The sequence below is a fragment of the Coniophora puteana genome (assembly GCF_000271625.1).
Source record: "Coniophora puteana RWD-64-598 SS2 unplaced genomic scaffold CONPUscaffold_9, whole genome shotgun sequence".
Taxonomy (NCBI): Eukaryota; Fungi; Basidiomycota; class Agaricomycetes; order Boletales; family Coniophoraceae; genus Coniophora; species Coniophora puteana.
Genome location: NW_006913061.1, coordinates 553,982 through 578,603, shown reverse-complemented (window position 1 = coordinate 578,603; position 24,622 = coordinate 553,982). Strand labels below are relative to the sequence as shown.

Sequence of the window (24,622 nt, the reverse complement as noted above, 5' to 3'; positions counted from 1 at the left end):
GCGACTGGTGTTCTTGATAGTGCTTCGGAGGGTGTCAAGGAGCTCTGTGCGGGTACCGGAGAGACACTGGGAAAACGGTTGACGCTCTGGAGAGTCAAGCAGTGCTGAGTGAACGCACAACTCGCTGAGGGCCTTCCATGCATCGCAGCGCGCTTCTTGTGAAGGAGTGTCTGCGGGCATAAAAGCGTTCAGCGGTAGATGGAATGGTGAATCTTGCGGATGACCTGTAAAAACCTAGAGGAAAGGTAGGAGAGGAGACGAATGGAGTTTTGTGAAGGTTGAACGTTGACCGGTCGACCTTCGGATTGTTAAAGATAGACCTGTAAAGGGAAAAGGGAGGAGAGACTACGGATGTTTTCTGCGAAGTTCTGTATGTGCAGATACGACTGATGGCTAGGAGATTGAGATATTTGTCTGCGTACGCCGTAGCTTATGAGAGATCTAGTACAGCTCTGGTGTTAGATGGGGGATGGAGCGAGCAGGATGCTAACACGCCCCAAGGACATGCAACACGAGGCAAGGCTGGGTCCGAAAACAGCGCGATCGCATCAGATCTCAAGCGCACGGATATTGATATATTGATACAAGACATGCCGCGCTACGCTCCGGCACTTTCTATCGACGTTAGCAATATTAATGGCTCGAGCTCACACCGCTACAGCATATCACAAATTTCCCGAGAGCTTAGCTGAGGACAAAAACGCACCATGGATAATTGCACGTATCACCAACAAAGTGTTGTTCTACTATGTTCGGGATTTGTTCGGGATAAACATCGCAGGCCAAGCTCAAAAAGGAAAACCCCATATCAAAACGTCAAACAAAGGTCAACAAAAGCCTACCATAATTTTGAAGATACGAGTTATCGAGCTGTGAAGCTGAATAGCACACGATTCATAAGTCTTCATATCAGAACCCGTATAATAGACTGCGAGCGTTATTCTAGGGCACTAGGTAGATCTCTGTATTGTAGAATCCAGGAGTAAGCGCCGGATAGGCGCCCATCACACAGCACTGCTACGGTCGGAATTGTGGCATCGGGCAACGTGTTACGCCCAGTCTGAAGTGGATTTTTGATGATCGTGAATACACAGCAGCCTGGTGAATCGAAAATGGACTCACGGGATGTGAGTAGACCTCCAGTATTAATCACTGTACGAAGCAACTCTTTCAATGCGGACATGTGCATGATTCCAGACAGTCTACTGTAGCATACGCACACGCTATCTACACGCCCACACCATAATACAGGTCCCGGGGTTTGCTTCATCTTCATGTGAGACGCCAAGGTCACATAGACGAAAATTATAGACAGAACGTGCTTCATTCTCAGGCCTGTCGACTACGAGAGATTTAGCATCGAGCAATCAACGCTCCACTACGACGTTTCCCGTCAGTGATCAATATGGCAAGTACCATCAAAGCTACAAACAAAGTAGACAATACGTACCCATCCATCTTCGTCGCGGCTTTCAACGCAGGTGACTAAGATGCGGGCCCACCAGCGCCTATTCCTGCCTGCTTAATCTCCGGGAATGGTGATATACACCGTGACGTGTAGAATATCTTCTCAGTCGCTTCATCTGCGGAATCAACAAAAGAATGTCCGATCTCAATTTTGCTTAATATGGATGTCACTCAAGATGGATTCCTGGACGAAAGGAAATCGCATGAAGGCTTCGGGCAGTCCAGCTGAGGGGAAGGTGCTCCACAGTTGTCGAGGGATACCGAAAGGACTGGCACCAATGTCGGAGCTTGGCCAGCGGCGCCGAAACAATCTTTTGATGACTAGTTTTTGACCAGTTTTGCTCGTGGGCGAGCCTACCGACCGACAACTGTTTCCTCTGGCGAGTAGTATAACTACTGTAAAAGCATGAAGCCCCGCTGATGCACCCTCATAGAAATTTGCAATTGACGTCCCCGACAATTGGCGCCCCTAGCACGACCAGATGGCTGTGATCTTGTCTGTTAATGTCCGACGTAAATGTTGTTTCAGCTTGCTATCCTGTCCTCGATCCTCAATGAGATTTGCTGTGTTGCGGATTGAACTCAGATACTCATACCTAGTCTAACTAGCCCAGGAGCCGAGATGGGTGACGTATAGCGTCGATATCTCCGCAAACGGTGGGCCGGCCGCGGTCATCGGCGATAGGCAACTCCGTTAACATACACAGCAATTCGAGCATGCATCTCATAAACTGCACGTTGCTTCAGGTAGCGGCCCGACTTGCTACCTTCCGCATATCGACCTTATTCCCCATCACTGCAGCTTGAATCGTAGGGCTGTCGCGTAGTACTTTATTATTCGAAGATTTGCCGTATAGTTAACCTTCCTACCGTTATTCATTTGGTTCTGTTTGTCCGCTGTGCTGAACCTGCGAGATGGTGTCCGCCATTTGAGCCCCTCGTCTGTGTTGATGCGTCAGCCATATGCTGGGCTGTTGGTAAGCCGACCCGATAGTGACAACGCTAGATGTCAGCGTGTTACACAACACGGCAGCTTGAAAACTATATCATATCCAGATATCGTGTATATTGCACTGAGATACATACTAGACGAGCATAACCCGAGTCCCCGTCGGTAAACCGCCCACGATTGCTCATCACGAACACAAATGAAGAGGGTTAAAACTCTGCTTGGGAACTTTATTGGAAGGGTTATGCGTTGACGCGCTTAGTTCTCACAACGTGAAAACAAATTCGCAACGTGTTATACATACAATCTCCCAAGTCGAGACTCCGCCCTCTAATCTAGACCTCTACATGACGTTTTGACTGTGATAACTCTAGAGCCCAAGGCAGGATTCTCACAGTGCAAGAGTATTGCGGCGAAAAGTGATGATAGATGGCCGAGTGTGCCACAGTTAATACTCCACAACGGCTACTACTTATTACAACATCACTACTGTAATGATCCTCCACTTTCGCTCCCTCATCCCTTTGCGAAGAAATGTCACTTCTCGAAGTCATCAGCGCGCACTTACAAGGCACAAAGAGTCGGACTCCGAAACCTAGCCGAACTTGGCGAGCGGGCTGCGCTGAAGGTAAATCGGAGTATGAATCCCACCTCGAGATCCACTCGTTGTCTCCACCGGCAATGCACCGTCGTACGCACTCTGCTAGCACTGCTAGAGTTCTATCCTTGGAACTTGTGGGCCCAGCGCCTCGTTTCAGGGAGTGAGTTGATGTGAAAGAGACAATCGATGCCTCGGAATCCCGACTCCATGCCTGGGCAGAGTTGATTGACGCGAGGACCTCCCATCCTATAACATTGCAGGTGTTGTGTCAGGAATGGCAGCGCCAACTACGCTCACCCCACCTCTTCTAATTCCACAAACATCAAGGTATCAAGATGATAATGAAGGAACCAAGTGCGTTTGTTGCCAGTTCCATGAGTGTTCGGCTTGTTACCTCTTCAGAAGACACTCATTGTTGATGGTCGGGCACCAACGTTACTCCTATTGGCGAGGCACTACGGACGGAGACATAACGTTCACTCTATCATGGTGTTAGAGAAGTGGGGGGAAGGCTGAAGTGTGTAGGCCATTGCTGGATGGGGGTCAAGGGCTCAAAAATTTCGGTGCGCTGCCCTCTGTCGTCTAAATCGCCAGTGTTAAACCGCATCGTAACCGGTCACAGGCGCGGGCGTTAAACGTGCTTTCTCTCCCCTAGCCGCCCTCTCCACGACTTCCGTTGGCAGCCAAACCCCATATTCCATGCACTCACTCTCAGCGCTCACAACACATGGCACGAACACCGTCGTAACTGGCAAGAACTCAGGGCACAATTCTCCTCGAGTCCAGCTTCTCAACGCTCATCAGGCTGTATAACCCGAAAGTAGTAGCTCCTGCGAAGTGCTGAGTGAAGCGAGGTTATGTACGTCCACACCCTTGGATAGCTGGTGGCGTCATCCAGCGCGAGCTGGTACTGTCACCGTGGACGGGCCGCTCATGCCGTACTTCAAACACAGCTAACGTTTGTTCATATCTACAGAGACATAGCTATTCCACCTCCTTTTCAATGTACTTCCGCCTATCCCACACAATGACACTCAATCGTATACATGAACCGAAGGCGCGTGCTGAGCTTACATGCTACGTCAGTTGTATCCTCCGTTTGCCCCATTTACCTTCCGGTATTCTCTAAACGCGCGTTCGAGGGCCAGAAGCTCCATCTTGAACGCTGCTGCTGTGGCTGGGCGCCTAAGGCTTTGTCAGCCAATCTCGTGTCGAGGAAAACTGGACTCTGACCTGACCTGACATTTCCTTTCATCTAGTTCCGTCATTCCGTGAGTGCCAACACCCGAACAAAGTAGTATGTCACTCACTTTATTCTTAGGGATAGTGCCCTCGTCAACGACGAGCAAGAGCCGTGAATCAGTAAACCGCTCGTGAGCCATGAGTGTGGCATTGAATGGGGTGATTCTCTCTAGGACGCGTCGCTTAATGCCTTCTTTATCAACGTCTCTGCCTGCGCTGCCGGCCTCCACGATCAAACAGGGGAGCCCTAATGGGGCGGCGACCACTGCAGCACCCGTGACAAAGTCGGAACATATTATTTGCACGTTCTCTTCTATGTGCCTGCAGCAGTCGTCAGCCATGATTCCCCGCATTCCGGCCATCACTCACTTTGCGTTCAAGAACAAAGGGTACCCTTCGGCTTGCTTGATGAAGTCACCAGTCCGACCACGCCAACGGTACAGACCGGGGGCCGGCTGATCGAACAAGTCATCAGTATGATAATAGCCGTCAGCACGTATGAACGTGTGGTGTGGTGCTTCGGGTGACGAGGCGGACACTACGGCCTCGTATAGCTGTGCTTGCGAAGACTCAAGCTCCATATCCTTTGGTACGACGAACTCGGTCGTAGCGCCTGCGGCTTTCCTCACGAGCATGTCGTTCTCTTCAGTGCCTATGACGGATGTCAACTGTGGCCCTGGCATTCTTACCGTCAGGTATGTCCGCCATCATGCTAAATATGAATACTAACCGAGTTCCGTGCTACCGTAGAAAGTCTATGCGAGGCGCCTCAGCGACGAGGGGGAGGAGATTGAATGAAATATTACCGTCATTGGTAGGCCATTCTTTCGAGCGTACCGATCTTCCTCATCACTGATTGCGATACCACAGTAAGTCACCTGCCGCATTGCTTTGAGAGTATTCCAGAGCGTTTCGTTATTCCTTGCAGCGCTTAGATGTTTGGTCATACTGTTGCCGAACATGATGATGCGGTTCAGTCCGCAGTTCTTGACCATTAGGAGAACTTCATCCGGTGTCACGTCTCTGAAGAACGGAGCATGGACGACACACGCTCCGTGGGCTATCGCTGCCGTCTCAACTAGAAACCTGGAGTTACTAGCGGCACGAATCAGGTATGAATATGACTTACTGAGGACGGTTGCTACTAACGCCATGTTGGAGAACGTATTGACGACTTCTTGGCTATCATAGCTGCCTTGGAAAGCACAGGAAGGCATCTTATGCAGGGCGTTGTTGAGAAGCGAGGCGTGAGAGATGATGATGGACTTGGGCGCGCTCAACGAAGTCGTTCCTGAAGAGTGGTAGATTGCAGCGGCGTCTGCACTGAACACCGATGGGAAGTTATCACGAATGCTGGCGCTCTCGGGAACCGGTGGAAGGGCCGAGAGATCGGGCAGCTCTACCAAAGTATACTGGGTCTGCTTACCCGCCAAGGATTCCCGAGCCATCTGTGTGACCGCTGGATCGGAGACGACGACCGTGGCCGAGTTATCGTTGGGAGATAGCATCTCGACGACAGAAGACGCAGTGTACAACGTGCTGATCACTTTTGGAACGAAACCTGCTAACGAGATGGAGAAGATGGCGAGCATATCTTCGTATCTTCTTCCGGTGAGCCTATTCGTATCATGGTCTTGATCGTAACGTTGTCATACAGACGATAACACTCACCATAGTGGAACAACCTCCTTATCTTTAACACCTCTCGACCGCAGCTCACGTTCAAAGTACCCTCGGAAAGCTAGGAGATGCTCCTCAAGGGCACGGTCGGTGATCTCGTCCCATTCGAGAGGCCCCTCGTCGCCGGTGACTACAGATGACCGAACGTGGCGGTCGGCAAGCCGAAAGAAAACGCGCCTAGTTGACGCTACAGATCTGTCGGAGAACCTAGACAGAAGGAACGACAGGAAATGGTTGTTCGGGCTTGACGTACTAGACGCCATGATCCAAGACGTATGGAATGACACAAACGTTCGTTGTATCTTTCTATGCACTTATAGAAAGCCCTGAGGCCTGATGCCCCAGAATGCTACCGGAGAATGTCCTAATAATGGGATCAGCGATGGCTTAACCGTATGTGTGAAGGTTCGAACAGGTCTGCACTCTTCATCAAGAAGACCTGGAGGATTCCGACGCGGAGAGCTGTTCCGAGAAACCCATTATGGGGATGTATGTGAGAGATCTAATCATTGGAAACTTTTCTCCAACGGTGCCGCGGATGTAGGGCTGCGGATGCTAATTTTTGCTGAGGGAAGAAAAGTGAACACGCCCATGTAGAGGCATCAAATACGGAAAGATCCGGAAGCCTTCCTTGCTTACAGTGCCTGACGCAGATATGTATGGCAATTCTCATTCAGGCAGCCCATGCGCTGTATGTCAGCAAAGACAGGGTCCAAGGCGGCATAGATGTGTGTCTCATTATACGCTAGTACATGACACAAACACGTCCAATGCCAAAATCGCTCGTCAATGAGATTGGGTACCGCATAAGCATTTATTCAGCTAAGTACGGTACGTGTGTCATACCCTTTCAATAGCGGCTTGAAAAAACGTCGTGCTGATGGGCTATATCACAATACTAATAAGCGTCTGGCTTCGTGAATAACGATAAACACATTTACCATGTTAACGCCACCTCCGGCATGAACTACTGCTCCTCCGAAAGCTTCTCGTGAACGCTTCCGGCAACGAGGGGCGGGCTACGCTCGAAGAGCTTCTCATGCACGCTACCAGCGACGAGTGGAGGACTACGCTCAGCGAGCTTCTCGTGCACGCTACCCGCAACAAGCGGGGGACTACGCTCGGCAAGCTTCTCGTGCACGCTGCCAGCGACAAGTGGCGGGCTCTTCTCAGCAAGTTTCTCGTGAACACTGCCGGCGACGAGAGGCGGGCTTCGCTCTTCCACTAGTACCAGCATGTCAGAGAGGGTTTAGCTTGGTTGATAGCGGATTCAGCTTACCCATTGGTGCGCCGTACGCTGCGATAGCGAGAGTAACGATGATAATCTGAGAGATGAACTTCATCGGATGCGGCTGGTCTAACAGCGCGGTATTACCAGGATTGAGCTTATAACCTTTATGAGGGCATATCGCGCTGTGACCGCGATTATAGCTGCGAAATCTACACCGAAGAAAAAAAACCTGAAGTCAGCGCGTAGTCTCACGAATAAAGCGGCCTTCCGTTCCTTTGATTTTGATAGCTTCTGATGTCTAGTCTGCTGCCGGTACACGCTGGTGTACTCTGACAATGAGCTTGCGGCTTATCAGCATCATATGACCCTTTTTGGGTCCAAACGTGTGAAGCATCAAATGTCTGCGCTTCTAATGGCACGCATGAGGAAATGAATATTGTGAAACATAACGACAGAACGCATGTCTCCGCATACAATGCGTGGAAGAAGGACGGAAGACGTCTTGAATTCGTCACGAATCATCATCACTGGCATCCAGGGAGCGAACGATAGGCTTCTTTGATATCTGATTGCACTAGGGTTTAGAGTGATCGAAGTAGAACAAGCACTTGCTTCAAAAGTACAACGGTTGGGCTTTTCCGTGTGTATCGCTCACGAAGTCTGATGCTGAAACGAGGGTTCTCATGGTAAATTTATCTCAAATAACATGGGAATCTCATAGTCTTGAGATGAGGTAAAATGCGGAACGAGAAAGTACCTCACTTCAGAGAATATGGTGTGAGTATTTCATCAAGTCGAGAGATGGACCTTTACAGTCTCACACTCAAAGAAACGATGAAAGTTCGGTTTTGCTGTGCGACTGCGTTAGAGGAGCACATCACGTATATGCGAGCAGCTATCTGAGCCTTAAGTCACGTATCAGAACAATACTGGTAAGCAGGTAGTACAGTAGTCATGTATCAATGAAGCTCGTAGTACGGATCCGGGCGAGGTAGATCGCGAGTAATAGCTGGATCCACATATGTACGCAAGAGGAGGCGTACCACGGTAGCCTTTCGACTAACTGCGACAACGCAAGCGACGTTTACCGCAAGCAACAGAATGAGCACTCCAACCTTTACTTTAGTTGCGAGCGCGGAGCTACGGGAGCGCTTGGAAACCTGAGTAATATCAAAGGTCGCTTCATCATCACGGTAGTCCTTGTCCTCGTTTTGGCGAAGGGGGGCGTATTCACTTTCGCTGTGCATTTGGAGGTCTGAGGCTGAAAGAGACGTCCGTTAACGCCATATGACTACGTGTAGGTCTATACTCACATGAGCAGTGCAATGAAGGTTATGGTGACCTCTATCGAGCCGCAGGATATTCAACCTATATAGCGGAGAAACAATGCCCAGGAACAGAGTATTCTTAAGGATAGAAGAACGAGGTATTGCGCGAGTCTATCTTTCTGCGTTCTATGATAGCGTTTGATCTCCAAATTGTGGTTCAGTAATTACCGTTCCCTCGGGGCTGTTTAACAAATGGCGTGGGATTCTGTGTGTGAACGTTATCACCTTGTGGCGTGAAGAGGGATCAGGAAGTTTCGGGAGCAATGAGGCTCTTTTACACATGACGCCCATCGTGGGACGCGAGCGCGGCACTGATTCTTCACAGTCAGAGAAGATAATGCTCAGGTAATGATCATGGTACCAAGGTGGTGATAAAACCTCAGGCCAACCGAAGCGTTTTTGCGACACCCTTGTTTGCTTCCCGGTCGTGCGAGCATACTGTACCCACTGACTTCATCTGTCAAACACATTCTCGCACCATGGAGGAGTCAACGTCCAACAAGGCGCATATCTTCTATCTCTTCATCTATCTTGCAGCGACCACTTTACATGTCGTGTATACCGTCCAAACCGTGCACGTGTTAGACGAAATGGTCCCCGCTCATAAGACCTACAGTAAGCTTCACATCCTATTCACCTCCGCTCTGCCGACGGATAAGCGTGCTGTAGCTTGGCAGGGAGATGACTACCCGGATCAGCTTCCCATCCAGTTGCCCGCTGTCGCGCTTGAGATGGCCGACGGAGAAGATCACTATGACCTGCACAACGACGAGGAGTGGTCTGCAATGTTCCCCAACGACGGCTTCTTGACCCTCGGTCCCGAAAACCGAACCTTCATGATGTCGATGATCCACCAGTTCCACTGCCTCGACGTGATTCGCGTCGGGATGGTGGCGAACAGAACGGGCTCGATGCATCACGTTGAGCACTGCTTGCGGTACCTCAGGCAGATCATCCTCTGTAACTCAGACGTGACCTTGGAGGTAGGACGCCCTAGGTTCAGCGATGGAATGTGGAGGCATACCACAGACGGTGGCTCCGGTATGGTACACCGGTGCAAAGACTGGACTGTGGTTAGAGACTACATGATCCAACATCCGCCTGCAGAGCTCAATCAGGCAGCGTTGGATGGGCAGAAAGAGCTGTTGATGAGCGCGGAGGGCTACTAGTTACACGCCTATAACTTCAATCTAACGCGATTGTACGTACACGAGAGTTGCTATCTACTAGTGAAATTGAGTGCCAACATACTAGTTGTGTCGTCATCTGTATTGGTAATAGCGCCCATCCCTGTGAATAACAAAATGTCTTCTTGTGAGCTGCGAGCTTCGTATAGCATTGTAAATAAAGCAATCAACCCTTCGCTCTTAGGTGGGTCTTTTCAGCCCCAGAAGTTGTAGTCAGTTTCGTGAGCCTCGGCGTGATCAAGTGGGGTGTCGCCCTCGGCGCACAGACCTTCCTTAAAGCCGACCATATCGCAGGGAACTTCTATCCGTCTTTCTATCCCCCGAAGACCTGCACGGCGTATTGTGTTCCAAGGAGGTCGATTGCTACCCTTCCGACGCTAAAAGGTTGGTGATAGAGAAAGCACCGGCGGATTTGCCTGAGGGAGGACGGCAAGCTTGGTTGACAGTGCTCGGCGGGTGCGCGTATCTGCATTTCCCACGATCACGCTCCGCTTGAATCTCATTTTCTGCAGGTGGTCGTGTTCTGTACCTTTCAAATTGGTCAACGCGGCCTTTGGTGAGCCCAAACCTCGCACTAGATCCCGCACAGGGGCGATTCAGTCGTTACGGAGTGTATCACGACTACTACACCACGGTCTCGTTGAACTAGCACCCGACTTCCGACATTGCATGGATAGGGTGAGCGTTTCGAACGATGTTCAGACGTCGATATCAAGGCCACGCTTACACTTGGGACGCCACCAGCTCCATTCAGATTTTCTTGCTATATGCATCAGGCATTATCAGCGTAAAGGTATGTGCATATCGTTGGCCCCGTGACCTTGATCTAACGCGGCTCTCAGCTGTATGATCAAGGCTACTTCAGACATCTTCTCGTAGCCGGAAACATTGTATGGTTATTCTCCTCTTTCAGTGCGCATTTCCCTCGTATCTCTCAAAATCCAGCGCATATATCACGCTAAATCAGTGTTCTCACTCACCAGAACGCGCAACTACTACGAAAACTTCCTCGCCCAAGGCGTTGGAATGGGCATCGGGATGGGGATGCGCTTTTTACCCTCCCTTTCTGTTCCGTCGCATTATTTTCGTAGAAGGCGAGGGTTGACAATGGGAATCATCATGTCTGGTGAGTCTATGATTTGAATCATTCGAGTCAAAATGCTTGAAATTAGTGTTACTTAGGAAGCTCTGTTGGCGCCGTCGTATATCCCATCATGCTCAATCACCTATTCGCTACAGTCGGCTTCGCATGGGCCGTGCGTATAGTGTCTTTTCTCGGCATGGGTCTTCTCGTATCGGCTGGTTTGCTGATGCGTACTCGACTGCCGCCAACTCGTCCAGACGGGTCTGCGTACTCCCAACTGAAGAAGATAATTGGAGACCTTACGTTCTGTATTGCAACCTTTGACTCACGTACACCTATATAGGTCTCCATCTCTGATTGACACCCAGAATCACGATCACATGTTGGGGCCTGTACATACCAGGTGCGTCAGCTTTATCTCGAATGACATTGGTAACCAACCTCAGTGTTCTCTTTCAAGTTTTCTGCATCCAGTTATTTGCAACTCTACATAACGAGTCCGGGATAATTGTAACATACATTGTGAGTCGTCTTGCTTTGTTACCAGTATTCGCGCTGTCGGCTTGCCCTACCGAAGATCGCGATATTCACTCGGTCGGATTTATTGGACGCATCCTTCCGCTGATACTCTCGGACATGTGGGGTGCTATGAATGGCAAGGACGATTAAACAAGTTTTGTATGGAACACGGGACAATCTGACAACAGACTGCAGTGTTGATCCCCATAACATTTGTGTCTGGGTACCTTGTCTTTGTCATGCTGGCTGCTACGGACACTGGCATCCTCGTGGTTTTTGCGGTACTTCATGGCTTCTTCAGTAGCGCAGATATTCTTACTATCGCAGTGTACGTGCCGAGTGTTGCTGATTCACTTCCGATAGTTGGTTCACTATCAGCGCCAGCGTATGCATCTTTTGTTGCTACGCCGGGCGAAGTTGGGTATGCCATATGTGGCTAGCAGGTGTTATTGCTACTCATGAAACTTCGAAGAACTTGACTTGGAATTATGACCTTTATCAAGAGCTTTGGCCTACGGACAGGAAACCCAACAGCCGGCGCGCTGCTTAACCCCCCACACTACGAATGGATCAAACTTCTCCTCTTCAGCGCGGTGAGCTTTTGCTTCTCTCTTTCGAAGCATCATAGTTCTGACGCGGAAGTTGAAGATTACCATAACCGGAGGTGGAATTCTCATGCTCACTGCGCTATTGTTGCACCTGAAATGCCGTACCCAGATGCTGATACTATCGATGCCCCCCCTGTGAAACAATGTACCCCCTGTGAAACACCTCCGTCTTGTGTTTTTTCCCTTTACCTTTTATCTAGCCAATAACCTCTGTAAACTTACTATTCATGTAATTCAGCGTATTCAGTAGCTTTCAATTTTTCTGCATACTTTCTCGAAGCCTGGAAGAGATGCCAGCGGGATGCCGATACTGTGACTCTACCCTCACTGTGGAAACCTGTGACCATAACGGCTATGTCACACTGGTCACGACGTTTTGATAGCTGAATAACTTCATGCCGACGCGTGCCGCTGTGCTACTCCATCACGCTTTTGTCACGATTGAGCCCCTGTCTTCCAAGCTCAAAATCCCAACGCTGCTGAAACGCGGGCAACTAAACATCAATGTGCACAATTCGTACTGTGATTAATAGGCATATGTTTCTAACAGACACCAAAGGCCCAAAGTAAGCGAGGCATATTTGAACAGGTGCTGGAGCGAATGAGTTTTGAGCAATGCAACTTAGAACGGTTTGTCGAGCTGTACAACACCCAGCTCTAATCTTCTACTGCTGAGCTTCGACTATGCTATAGACTAGGGTGTGAACAGTGTATAGAAAAATAATCGTGAGCATTGATTGGGGGATGGACGAGATATGCTCGAATAACTGCGATGTTTCACAGGGGGTACATTGTTTCACAGGGGGGGCATCGATAGTATCGGAACTTAAGCGGATTCTGATTAAGATAGCGAGTACGACTGGTATGCAGGTACGGACATGAACTTCGAATTTCGTTTCGCATGTGGACACCTCTATTTGATGTTCAGTGAGGTAGCTGGCGCTCCCCTGGCTTGATATTTATAAACCTCGGTCTCGTGCGCATACAAGGCCGATCACTAAGACCACGGTACGCCCTCAGTTCGCACAACTCAGCGTAGGCATTGTGGCAACATAGGACCAATTTAGAGCCTGTGAGATAATCAACGCCGTCATAAGCATTGCGTTTAGTACTGAAGCATGACGACACTCTGTTTAGCTCGCCCCGCGGTTTTATCTCGTTTCACGATCACCGGAGAAGGAAGTCCGCTGCTCACTCAAAGTAAGTTATGATTTATCACAGCGATCCATTCACAAGCTATTGGATATGCGCTCATGATCTGGCCAGTCTAGGTTATCACCACCGTGGCATCAAATCCCACGCACGCTTGTAGCAACGTCTATCGAGCATGTATGCGGGATAAATGGTTTCTCAGGGGGGATGGTGCGGTATTGGGGAAAAGCATGCAAGAATGGGATCCGTTGTCGGGGCCGTTGATCGTTTCGTGCTAGTGCTAGTGCTGTGCCTCCTCGCAAGGATGAGGTATAAATCAAATGTGGGTACATTCGTGATTTCCCGGTTGTCAGTATAGTCTATCCTTCTCGCCGCTATGGGCAAGTCACTGCAAATAGCGACGCTCGTGTCGCTTTTGACGCAAAGCATCCTTTACGGTACGAGTGCATGTCGTCTACTTGAGACGAGTGGCTGAGCATCGCATAACGCAGGCATATTTATCGTCCTGCTTATTGCTTCTAGTTATGTTTTGGAACGCCGCCGTAAACGATCGGATAGTGGTGTTAGCCGTCCCATAGCTGCGGCAGGTTGGGTCATGTTCATAATAGCATCAACTGTGAGCACATCACAGAGATATGTTTCATTACTCTGCGGGGCTGACGTTCTCAGCATCTCGCGGCAGATTTTGCTAGGGTCATCAACGCGTTCATCCAAGTTTCAACGACTGAGGAACAGTTAGATGTCCTCAACGCGACAACCGCTGTTGCATACATGATAAAGACCACCGCATATATGGTACAGACTGTTTGGGTTGGCGACGGTTTCATGGTGTGCCGTAAAGCTTCTCCACCAGCGATTGCTTACTGAGTCGGAGATCTCAGGTGTATCGAGTGTACAAGGTTTGGAACGGGGACAAACGCATCGTAATACCGATATGCATTGCCCTCGTGGGGAGCATGGGTCAGTTGTCTGTCAACATCTACTCCGTATACCATCCTTATCAATTCCATTTAGCAACAAGTCTCGGCGCTCTTCATGCGTCCGGGACAAACCACGGGGACGTGTTTGAGATCAGGAATTGGGCGTTTGCGACTTTCAGTATGACATTGGGAGTCAACTTCAGCGGGACAGGTATGCCTTCTGGTGTTTCCTTCCGCGTAACCGTGCTAACCCGATAATTTTAGCGCTAATCGCCGGGCGGATAATCTGGAATGAAAGGCAGTTTCGGGAAATGACCGTTCAAGGCCGGAATACTATGTCGGCCGCTGTCATCATCATTGAGTCTGGTGCCATTTACTCGGCTGGAACGATAGGCCTTCTCGCATGCTTCGGCTTAAACAGCTTCTACGCGTATGTTTTCCAGGACTCGGTGAGTGCACCTACACCACCGTTAGACAGTATGAGGGCTCATTCAACTCATCTTTACATCCACAGCTAATGCCGGTAGTGGTGCGTTTCCATCACCTTTCAGCGTTTTTATCACACTGAAATGGTGCTAGGGGATTGTGTTCTCTTTGATCATTGTCAGAATCGGCCTCGGGATGTCAACTATGACAACCTACCATACGACAACACGGAGACAGGTTCTCATCCCTTCATCGAATCAGCAGGCGAATAACGCTCCTCCTCTTGCCATCAATGTGTCAAAGATGACCCATACGGACGCAGGCTCTGGTTATCTGAAGGAACGAGGCATAGATCATACCTCCACCTCCGAGGAAGGTCTAGAGCTCTCGCCGACGAAACGCCATAGTGTATCAGCTTAAACATGTCTTCGCCATCAAGTAGGTTTTAGCTTAGCGTCGACTCAAAATTCTTCGTTGACAATAGATTTGGTCGGATGTGGACCAGCCCAGGAATGTCTCGGACTTAAGTTACATAAACCCACGGAGGAGCTCACGAGCTAGCTACATCGAATACAACGAGATTACATGTAAAGTACCGTTTCTTCGTATCCATACCATGTTAGTAAAAGGCCATATAATATCATTGTACGAACGCGTGCACCAATACCAAACCCTAGCTAGCAAAGTCCTCTCTGAATGCACAAGATCAGGACCTTAGTCTACCATAGGGCCGTACCCTAGAGGACAATGAACCGCGATTTTGAAAAGAGCAATATTACAGTAACTTGCATTTGGATGTCGCAGGGAAATCAGCTTGGTTTTAGTTCGTAGAAACTATGTTTTGAGTGTTTACCAAAGTTCACGTCCGTGGCATATCCGTAGCAAACCGCGCTGACGAGGAGAAGGGGAGTGCGCCTCCACCGAGCCTCCGCCCAAAGCTTTGCTTGGCAAGAACTGCGACTGCGGACCGGCTCGTTTGGACCGAGTGGCCAGCCATGTGGCGGCATTCCCACTCCAATCAAAGTTCCCGTCATGCTAATGAAGCACACATCTTGCTCGGGGGTAACGAAGTGACCACCTGCCTTTGATAGACCGGTCTTTGGACACCGCCCATTTTACTTCATAGCCTTCCCAGCTCCTCTTCACGCTGTCTCTTAATAGTCCAAAACGTGTCATTGGTGCGTATTGGACCTGAGTTTTCCGGCGTTCCTGGTGCGCTGGACGCTGCGGGTCCAGGATAATGCCACTGCTTCGGCGTTAATGTGAATTGGACGCTCCAACTATTGATGTAGTACCTGTCGCGCTATACAGCAAGCGCTTTGGTGGAGTATACATAAACTGTTGGGGGAAATGGCTGACGTTACGTGGTAGCATACCTTCCGAGAATCTCCAATGTCACTCTCTGTCCAGGTTGAACAATACTATGTTTATCAGGTGCAAGATTATATGGCCGGTATGCTTCTTATCAATCTATGCATGTCACGCCAAGCTCACGTCTCGTTTGTTTATACTGGTTATGAGAACTTGTTTCACGGTATATGATTGGGGTACGTTTGATACATCGTAGGATCGCTCCGCACTTCTGAATTTCACACGACTAGTCATCATGCATCAACCTTGACCGAGAGGTATGCACTACTCTCTGGTTTGCTACATACTAACCCAATAATCGTCCTCGGAATGCAGGTTGACTTGATTTGGGTGAGCTTTGGCATGATCAGCACCAAATTAACCACCTTACCATTCACAACAGACGAGAAGATGCCCAAAGATATCTAAGGTGCTTTATGCTGTAGTGAGTTAATGTTTAATCTTGGGCGTGCTACTGCTTAAAATGCGTCGCATGTCTTCACAAAGCTTCGGTACGGCGGTGTATGTTTGAGCGTGTAAGTGATTGTAACTCTTTCAATATGAAATGTGATGTTGGTACTTATCACCAATGAAAGCTCAGGCGAGTTAAGCCGTTTCGTAGATCAAATGAAGAGAACTAGACAAGGGCTTTGCCTCAGGTATTCCTGAGAGTTATAATGCTTTCAAAGTTAGTATAATATAGACCTTTATGAGGGGTTATAATGACTGGTTGTTATCAGGTGTAAGCTTCTTTATTTCTGACGTAAATAATTCCTTTACTTTGCTCTAGTTGTAAGTCACATACAGCTCTGTCTATTTTATAAACTGATTCATCTCAGGCTCAATGCTTACTGTTATGGTATACCTAATCCTCAATCCTGTCCTTTTCTTTGTGCTGAATGGTAACAGCTCCGACCATGTTCTTGAAAGACGTAGCTAATGAATCCCACATCTCAGCAATGATGGGACTCCGCATACATGCCCTCTACAAAAGATCGACAATAGTACTGATATGTTGTATGTTTAGGGTCTTTCTTCGCGATTGTTCAAGTCACCAACATAGTATTAAACTGTATGGCACTTCTCCCTCTCAGTTATTCAGGTGAAAATTCCAGTACTAGCCATACATAACGACCTAACGAAGTACACTTCTCAGTTCTCGTAAATGCCGCCCTTTCTGAAGGGACATGGTGCGGATACATGGTACCATACCAGAAGGCGTGGTATCAGGCTGCTGCGTTTGCTTCTCAGGCGCTATACGAGTTTGTGTTGTTTTTGATGTCGCTCCTCTGCCTTGTCAGACATCTTCAGCTACGGAACCAAAGCCTAGCAACAATAGCAGAAACATTGAAAGGACTAGTGATCAGGGACAATGTACTCTATTTTCTACTGTAAGCGTTAGCAAAACAATACTCAAGAAACTCAGGCTAATTCCACGATAGGGCTTTCTTGAGCTTGTCACTGAGCGCTATTTCTCTTCTTACGGATAAAGTGGTACGCACTTTCTGATCTCTTGCTTCATCTTCAGGGCTTCTTTGACAAAAGGTCGACATGCAGCCTCTCAGCGCGCTCGAGTTCACTGTCGGGTTCAGTACCATATTTGTTAATTTAGGTACCAGCTTTCAGCTTTCCGTCCTTGGACCTCTGATGATGCTGAGCATCCGAGAATACAATGTGAACCAGCAAGAGGGAGGCGCATCAGGAGTTACAGAGGTTGAAATGCTGGAATTTGCCCCGGGGCTAGTGTGCGGGACTTTCCATCATTCTAGGTTGTAAATACAGATTCACACCATTTGAACACTAGTTTATGTTAGCATGCATTGCTGCAGTGTTTAAACTCTGAGTCCAGGCTTTAGCTGTATGTCCTAATTTGATAGACCTCATACTGTGTCTGCTGTAGAGGACCTTGCATAGCATTACCTCTTACTAGTTATCCTGACTGAATCCAACCTAGGTCGCTGTTAAATATGGTCCGACGTCATAACTAGATCAAACCAGAGTTTTGTGCTGAAGTCCACCTTCTGATGCATCTTAAAAAGGTGACCCTCGGTTAGCACACTGTAAGATGAAAACAGCGATCGGACAGTCCAACTCTGCATAAGGCCTGACCCACAGAAACAAGGATATTGCCATGTAATGGATACAATTAATAAGCCTATAAAATATTAACAGCTTCCCTTGCTACCTCCGCAACTCTCATATCTTCCTTCAGCTCTGCTTCAGTCACATTGGCCAACACTGCACTCCTTTTGTTACCACATCATATCAGCTCTTTGACGAACAAGCCAACAGATCCTTTGCATGGGTTTCATCTTCTGTAACGATAAATCATGATTGTGATGGTCTCATATCATGATAGTGATTCTATGATGCTCTGATGTTAAAAGAAAGCCAAGCGCTTATCTGTCACTATCCCAGCTTCTATGATCCTTGAATAGATTCGACAGCTTTGGCATAGCCAGATTGAAGGGATGGTGTATCAATGAATGTAAGTCATAAAATCACATCAGTATTGCTATGGTGTTGAACATGAAACCGATGTGTGGATTGCACAGCATTAATAAGCTTTATGAGCCGCGTCCTGAAGCAAGGTTCCACTACAGGCAAATACACTAATTCTGTGCCCGAGAATAAGCAGGAAAATGACCTGGAAAGTAAACATCTTCCTACAGATTTTCGGGCAAGGGATAAGCACGCGGAAAGTTATCATTTTCTGGTGCGCCAAGATGCCCAATAAGGCAAGTCGTAGCAGAAATTGAATCTCCGCCAGTGCTTAACATCCATAAATGGAAGGAAAGCTTGTTTTTGTTGCCTGAAAATTCACCGGAACATGAAACTTTTTCGGCCTCTATTGGTCAAAGAGAAATATGGAGGAAAATATTTACTTTCCAGTGCATTTTCCTCCTTATTTTCGGATCCAGAATTATCGCATTTGCCTGTAGTGTTCCGTTTGGCGGGCAAGTTCCGGAGTTTTCCGCGGCGAATGCTCTGTGTTAACACATTATTGTGACACGGCGAACAGTACCAAAACACGGGGTTATGACATCCACCATGGGCACTCAGGAATAGTTGCTTTAAAGCAATCAGAAACCACTATCCAATTGACAATACACCGCAGCCTGCGGCCTGCAACAGACTTTGAGCGCTATTGTGCATCCCGTTGATCATCACGTTTTGGATAAGTTGCAGTGATGACCCTTACATCAAGATGATCCACTGTGGATGTGCTACCCTGGATGTCAACGGAACTGGGTGGGTGACCGACACAGTATAAGTAAAGCCCTCTGGACGGGTATTCGCCTCTACCTACACTTGCCTACTCCCGATCATTTGGACGCATAACAAAATGGCCAGCGAGATAATCATCTTCGGGCGATCGTATTATTATGGTGTTCTTCTGAGCATGGCATTCTATGGTAAATGTTTACACAATTGTCGGATAACATCGAAAAGCTTATTTATGATGTCATCCCAGGTGCATCAGTTACAATGTTCTTTATTTATGCCAGTACTATGCTGTGACAAACGCCGAGGACAGAACAGATATCTTTACGTCCTCTATGGGTTCCTTTTGCTTATCGTGACTATGATCGGTGCCATGACGACTACTGTCGTTGGACAGTTTGCATTTGTCGACGATGCTTCCGCCTTCGGACCAGCTCTTTACCTTTTGGAGCACTACAGCGGGTATTTAGGTATCCTGGACATGGCCATGATGATTATCTCGGACTTCATGGTCAACGTACTCACTGTATGTCCTTTCATATTGATTAAAGGATGCAAACACCCATTGTTACTATCGGCAGCTTTATTGTTGCTACATCATATGGAGCTCACGAGTCCCTGTTATTGCCTTGCCGGCAGTACTACTGTTGGCCGTGGAAGGTAAGAATATACACGTACAACCGCATGCCCAACCTGACATACGTTGTAGTGATGGCTGCCATTTCTTGCTACAAGATCTTCCAGTAACCAGAGAGGGTTTTTCAGCAATACAGCACTGGCAGAGAAACTGGGGCTCGTTTGGTTCACACTCAGCATCGTGTTCAACAACGTCGTCACCGTAATGATCTGCACCAAACTCTTTATGGCAAAGGGAGAAATGGATAAGGTCTCTCCAACGCTTTCTAAAATGTACACTGGATTGGTTGCTATCATCACTGAATCTGCTGCGATGACGAGTATTTCCGGCATTGTTTTCTTGGTCCTTTATGGGCTGGAGAATTCAATGTTGGACGTGTTTTCAAACATCTGGGCGGGATTCTCTGTGAGTACTACAGCAAGTCACAAACCTTTTGCTTAATCCGGCAATTATTTATCAGACTATGTCGCCACACCTTATCATCCTTCGAGTCGCCATGGGCACTGCGTGGTCCTCCCAAACCGCTGCGGATGTATCCGAACAAAGTGTGCACAGCGTGTTCATCGCAAACCCTAGGCCCACTGCACGAAATCTGGACGATGAAGACGTCATCGAGCTTCCGCGCAGGACCAAGTTGACATATCAATTATCAGCTGACCGAAGAAGGGAGCAAGTTGCTCCTGTATTCGAGAACAGTCTCAAGGCGCCTTGCATGACTGTCGCCTGAGCAGTAGAAAGAGAGGTCATATGGTACTCAGGCATAATGCTTGTATCTCCCACGCAATGCTGTAGGAATGTGAATGAAATGCACTTTGATAAATCAGTTCCGTCATGTCCGAACAGAGTTAAGTACTCTTTAAGGTACAAGTCAGTAGCGCTCCGAGCGGAGTTGCAAAGGACCTTACATACTTGAGCCACATGTTATATGTGAGGAAACAGCGAACGACCATCATCTTTGAAGTATTGGCTAAGAGTGGCATGGTACACGAAGGAAGGCTCGACATATGGGGGGACTTGCGCGAGATAAACCGTCAATAAACCGTATCGCGCATCGGGATCGGAGTTGGAATTAGCATCGGACTTCGGGATGGCACCGCCTCGACGCGCTACTGGCGCGTTTGCGATGACTTCAACATTCAGACAAGTTCTTGGCAGCTGTAACGTTAGGGCTCTGCTAACAACAAGTGCACCTAGACTCTTTCACGGATACACCGACCTACGCCGAAGACAATGCACCCAAATCGATCTAACGGAGGTACTGATACTTAGATCACATCACAAGGTGACGCCCGTTCTTGATGCTTGATGCGTGCGGGACTAATATCCCTGAAGCTCCCACCACAACGGCGATGCTGGAATGGTCCAACACAGCACATGTTGGAGCGAACGGGCTGGGAGATTGCGTGTATCTAGCGTCAAACACCTTGAAGCCCCTCTGCTTCACAGTCCAACGTTCAGCGCAGGCCCAAGTGGTTCATATCTTGCCAACCTGGGACGCCGATTATCAGATGCAGCACCACGCTCATCACGACGCAGCAACGACCTTATTCATGTCTTCTCCTAGAAGCCCGAAGACGCAGACTCGTGATGCAGAGCGTGTGAGCGCCAGTCATTAGAGTATCAGCCTTCTCTCCACGGCGCATGAGAACGGGCCAGACCATGTTTTGAAGCTTCCAACGTCCCCTACTCTTTTCTCGTGTCGTCCACCTGCTAGCTTGCGCGACGCTGCCGCCGGATGTCAGAAAAAGACCACGCTTCAAGCCCGGGTGCGGCGGAAGGGAAAGTGATGGAGTTTCCGGAGGGCGGGACGCAGGCCTGGTCGACGGTGCTTGCCGGGTGCGTGCTTCTCCCTCCTTGCTGCTTCCTGCCAAGCCTGCCCTCGTGTATGCGCGCCTACTGACCTTGGATCCGTTTAGATGGACGATTGTTTTCTGTACCTTCGGTATATTCTCGTTGTTTTTTTACTCATGTATGCGCGTTGATTGACTGGAGTGCGCGCGTAGGTGCCATCCAATCGTATGGGGTGTATCAAGACTACTATACGAGGGAGTCGTTGAGCGAGTATCCAACGTCTGATATCTCATGGATAGTGTGAGGCTCTGTGCGCAGCTCTTGGGCAACTTTAGCTGATTATATGCGCTCCAGTTCAGTTCAGATATTCTTCCTGTTCTCGTTGGGGCTCTTCAGCGGGAAGGTGAACCCTTGATGCATACATGCGTTGATCGAAGAAGCTAAGGATTGCTGCGCAGCTATTCGACCACGGGTACTTCAGACATTTACTCGTCGTCGGGAGCTTCATATATATTTTCTCCTCCTTCAGTGCGTAGCATATATGCGTGTATCTTCGACGAGCATCTGAGGCGGTTCTAGTGCTGTCGCTTGTGAAGCCGCACCGTTACTACCAAAACTTCCTCGCACAAGGTGTCGGGATAGGGGTCGGAATGGGCATCCTGTTTCTTTCATAGCTATCCGTTTCAGCTCACTACTTCCCGCGGAAACGAGGGTTGACTATGAGCATTATCATCGCTGGTGACCACACCACATCGGGTGGGCCGTGCGTATCGGTTCGTTCTTCGACCCGTTTCTTCTCGTCTCGACGAACAGCATCATGCGGACGAGGCTACCCCCGGCTCAGTGGTACGGGCCGATATACAGCCAGTATCGGAGGATATTCAGGGATGTTATATTCTGGCTTGCAGTGTTTGGGTACGTCGCAATCTCTCTTCACGGGACTTGATTCGTAACGGCGTGGCGCAGGATCACGTTTGCGTGTTGGGGTTTGTTCGTTCCGAGTAGGTAAACCGCATCGATCGCCGGGAAATGACTCATCCTTGGGCTAGTCTTCTATATCAAGTTATTCGCAAACGAGAACCACGAGTCTGACATCGTTGAAAGTTATACCGTACGTTTTTGCTAGAAATTCTCAATGGCATCGCAATTTATGTAAATAAAGCGTACTACGGCGCACTACCGTCTTTGTTAAATCCGACCCTCTTCTCTCACAAGAAACTCCCATTTGCCAATGATCCATAATACCATACAAAACGGCTGGAACTCCGACGAGGAATGTATCAGATCATCCAAGCGCTGCAAATCCAGTGCACACCACGTGTATTTATGAGGTAAGCTGCACTACGGTTCAATTGATCAAGCGTCCGGCGTTTGGAACTGAATGAATACTGTGACAGTGTGCCGTCATCTTTACAGGACAAGTATATCGGTCGCAGATGCAAAGACATTGGTGCAAATTACAAACGGAAACAGTGGACTCCGTGATCACCTGTGATGTAGAGTTGCAAATAGCTGGGAGTTAATTATGACTCTACATTACACGCTAAACCTGATCCTGACAAGAACACCACAATCGGAGGTTACATGTTGTGATCTTCGTGCAATTTGTTGTAGAGTAGATGCAAGACCTTGCTGATGATGAGAATCGTGAACGCCGGGAATACACGGTCAATACACGGTCGTCATCTCCTGTTCTCGTGAGTAAGCCTCCGTTGGCAGTAAACTATCTACAGCTCTGATCGATGGCCAGGGCGCCTGGGTAATGTGGGAATTCGGCTAACATTGGTGTAACCGACGCGACGGGCTTCAATTACCGTAGTTTACCTTTCTTATCCGCACCTCTACCATACTCGACATACGCGTACTAGATAATAGACGTCGTTCTTGTCAGTTTGGCCTGAGGATCGGATAGACGGGTGGACTCACCCGTTACAGCCTGATAGTGGGCATGGACGCAGAAACGCGAGTCAGGTTTATTTCACAAAGGTCTGAGGGGTACTTTATAGATATGATACTAACGTTACAAAATGCTGAGTGGATGGATATCAGGAAGTTCAAGTTATATCGTGGCTATTTAAGCTGCAGTCGGCTTCAGGCGGGTTGTATCTGGCTATTGTGAGTTCGATAGGTCCATACCGTCAAGCCTATGTTCAGAATTTATGGGTTTGCTGATATTTGGAGCACATGACTGGTCCGACTCTTATGTCAGACGCGTCTTCTACGAGCGAAAATTGTCAATTTGCATACGTAGAAGATGCCGTGACAATGTCTGCTCTAGTGTCTGCGTCTGTGACCATTAGTTTATCCTTGGGCGCGCTGTGGTTGGGCGTTCTGCTATCCGTGATCCCATCAGTCAACAATCTACTCATAATTTGGGAGGAGCTAGGATGATCACATACCATGACGCACCATGGATTTGAGAAGTCGGCAGTGGTTGTTGAACAGCGAGTGGCCGGCTCTACTCAAGTAATATCCACGATCACTTCATTGTTTCAAAAGCGGCAGCATTGGAATCAAATATAATACTTTTGGCTGACACCACGTTCCTCTTCCGTCTTTCCCGTATGTTTCATCGCTTGATTAGGTGCCTATTTATCAAATCATTCATGGGAGGACCGCTATTGAACCATCTATGGGAAGCATTTAGTGGGAAATCATGATATGATCTACGCCCTGAACTTGCATTTAACTTGCGGAGAATCGACCCGCATCAACCTTGCTGCGGTTTGATTATCGGGCATATGTTTTGATGCTGTGAATCTTTGGAACAGGAACCAAACTTATTATAAGAAAATACCACTCCTGGGTGTGCACTATGGAGGATACCTAGCCAGAATCACAGAAATGTGGGTGGCGTTGTGGGGGCGTTCAGAGTCTCGAGGCCCCTGAGTCACTTCGCTCAAGCGCTCAACTTGCTCAACTGAGATGTATCTACCAACGTTGTCCTCAGTAGTCCAATGTTTTCGAAGCGAAGCGGTCGCCGATTTGGCTTCTTATACAGAAGCCTAATCAGGGGACTTGATCGTGAGAATGCACCACTACGGCGATTTGCTGGCGCATCTCGTCCGCCAGTACGCCGGCGGACCGCCGGCCTTCCGCTATCCGAGGGTATGGCTTTGCCCTTGCAAGTCTTTGTGGCGTCATTAATTCATTGTTGATTTAGGACTTGCCAGAAATAGAAATATCTTCGGCTCGAAGGATCAGTACACCGATCATGTCGAGGTT

At 48.6% G+C, this 24,622-nt stretch overlaps 9 protein-coding genes across 9 annotated transcripts; 7 read left to right on the top strand and 2 right to left on the bottom strand.

The window, feature by feature from the left end:
• Positions 1–3,513: 3,513 nt before the first annotated feature.
• CONPUDRAFT_83319 (uncharacterized protein) lies at positions 3,514–4,009 on the top strand (the record flags this gene model as incomplete). Its single annotated transcript, XM_007772489.1, has 2 exons — positions 3,514–3,580; positions 3,640–4,009. Coding segments are annotated over 2 exons (258 nt in total), but the record flags the coding sequence as incomplete, so codon positions are not given.
• A 90-nt stretch (positions 4,010–4,099) lies between these two features.
• CONPUDRAFT_155626 (acetyl-CoA synthetase-like protein) lies at positions 4,100–6,202 on the bottom strand (the record flags this gene model as incomplete). The annotated part of the gene is made up of 8 exons (XM_007772488.1): positions 4,100–4,202; positions 4,256–4,272; positions 4,328–4,580; positions 4,629–4,935; positions 4,990–5,014; positions 5,066–5,337; positions 5,389–5,876; positions 5,931–6,202. The coding sequence occupies 8 exons, from the start codon at positions 6,200–6,202 to the stop codon at positions 4,100–4,102; spliced, it is 1,737 nt and encodes a 578-aa protein (XP_007770678.1).
• Positions 6,203–6,733: 531 nt separating this feature from the next.
• On the bottom strand, positions 6,734–7,282 carry CONPUDRAFT_166787 (uncharacterized protein; the record flags this gene model as incomplete). Its single annotated transcript, XM_007772487.1, has 3 exons — positions 6,734–6,824; positions 6,881–7,163; positions 7,219–7,282. 2 exons carry the CDS (start codon positions 7,280–7,282, stop codon positions 6,907–6,909), a joined length of 321 nt encoding a protein of 106 aa, XP_007770677.1. The 3' UTR covers positions 6,734–6,824; positions 6,881–6,906.
• Positions 7,283–8,945: 1,663 nt separating this feature from the next.
• CONPUDRAFT_106927 (uncharacterized protein) lies at positions 8,946–9,781 on the top strand. The gene is made up of 2 exons (XM_007772486.1): positions 8,946–9,113; positions 9,168–9,781. Exons 1-2 carry the CDS (start codon positions 8,978–8,980, stop codon positions 9,665–9,667), a joined length of 636 nt encoding a protein of 211 aa, XP_007770676.1. The 5' UTR covers positions 8,946–8,977; the 3' UTR covers positions 9,668–9,781.
• Positions 9,782–10,097: 316 nt separating this feature from the next.
• On the top strand, positions 10,098–12,103 carry CONPUDRAFT_59234 (uncharacterized protein; the record flags this gene model as incomplete). The annotated part of the gene is made up of 9 exons (XM_007772244.1): positions 10,098–10,147; positions 10,247–10,324; positions 10,388–10,478; positions 10,528–10,597; positions 10,653–10,815; positions 10,872–11,077; positions 11,182–11,363; positions 11,477–11,686; positions 11,792–12,103. Coding segments are annotated over 9 exons (1,362 nt in total), but the record flags the coding sequence as incomplete, so codon positions are not given.
• Positions 12,104–13,643: 1,540 nt separating this feature from the next.
• CONPUDRAFT_155623 (uncharacterized protein) lies at positions 13,644–14,814 on the top strand (the record flags this gene model as incomplete). Its single annotated transcript, XM_007772485.1, has 7 exons — positions 13,644–13,664; positions 13,718–13,876; positions 13,930–14,008; positions 14,063–14,179; positions 14,233–14,417; positions 14,483–14,497; positions 14,548–14,814. The coding sequence occupies 7 exons, from the start codon at positions 13,644–13,646 to the stop codon at positions 14,812–14,814; spliced, it is 843 nt and encodes a 280-aa protein (XP_007770675.1).
• A 1,786-nt stretch (positions 14,815–16,600) lies between these two features.
• Positions 16,601–17,600, top strand: CONPUDRAFT_91301 (uncharacterized protein; the record flags this gene model as incomplete). The annotated part of the gene is made up of 6 exons (XM_007772484.1): positions 16,601–16,646; positions 16,772–16,846; positions 16,901–17,135; positions 17,187–17,238; positions 17,302–17,487; positions 17,574–17,600. 6 exons carry the CDS (start codon positions 16,601–16,603, stop codon positions 17,598–17,600), a joined length of 621 nt encoding a protein of 206 aa, XP_007770674.1.
• A 1,490-nt stretch (positions 17,601–19,090) lies between these two features.
• On the top strand, positions 19,091–20,333 carry CONPUDRAFT_74484 (uncharacterized protein; the record flags this gene model as incomplete). Its single annotated transcript, XM_007772332.1, has 5 exons — positions 19,091–19,160; positions 19,254–19,495; positions 19,577–19,629; positions 19,705–20,011; positions 20,067–20,333. The coding sequence occupies 5 exons, from the start codon at positions 19,091–19,093 to the stop codon at positions 20,331–20,333; spliced, it is 939 nt and encodes a 312-aa protein (XP_007770522.1).
• A 605-nt stretch (positions 20,334–20,938) lies between these two features.
• Positions 20,939–22,605, top strand: CONPUDRAFT_166784 (uncharacterized protein). Its single transcript, XM_007772483.1, has 8 exons — positions 20,939–21,442; positions 21,523–21,548; positions 21,610–21,697; positions 21,752–21,800; positions 21,856–21,925; positions 21,977–22,312; positions 22,364–22,508; positions 22,560–22,605. The coding sequence occupies exons 1-6, from the start codon at positions 21,342–21,344 to the stop codon at positions 22,069–22,071; spliced, it is 429 nt and encodes a 142-aa protein (XP_007770673.1). The 5' UTR covers positions 20,939–21,341; the 3' UTR covers positions 22,072–22,312; positions 22,364–22,508; positions 22,560–22,605.
• The last annotated feature ends 2,017 nt before the right edge of the window (positions 22,606–24,622 follow it).

Coding starts and splice junctions, on each gene's coding strand:
- CONPUDRAFT_106927 (XM_007772486.1), top strand. CDS start 8,978: ATGGAGGAGTCAACGTCCAACAAGGCGCATATCTTCTATCTCTTCATC. Junction 9,114..9,167: donor CCCCGCTCATAAGACCTACA/GTAAGCTTCACA, acceptor AGCGTGCTGTAG/CTTGGCAGGGAGATGACTAC.
- CONPUDRAFT_166784 (XM_007772483.1), top strand. CDS start 21,342: ATGTCAGAAAAAGACCACGCTTCAAGCCCGGGTGCGGCGGAAGGGAAA. Junction 21,549..21,609: donor GATTGTTTTCTGTACCTTCG/GTATATTCTCGT, acceptor GTGCGCGCGTAG/GTGCCATCCAATCGTATGGG. Junction 21,801..21,855: donor TGGGGCTCTTCAGCGGGAAG/GTGAACCCTTGA, acceptor ATTGCTGCGCAG/CTATTCGACCACGGGTACTT.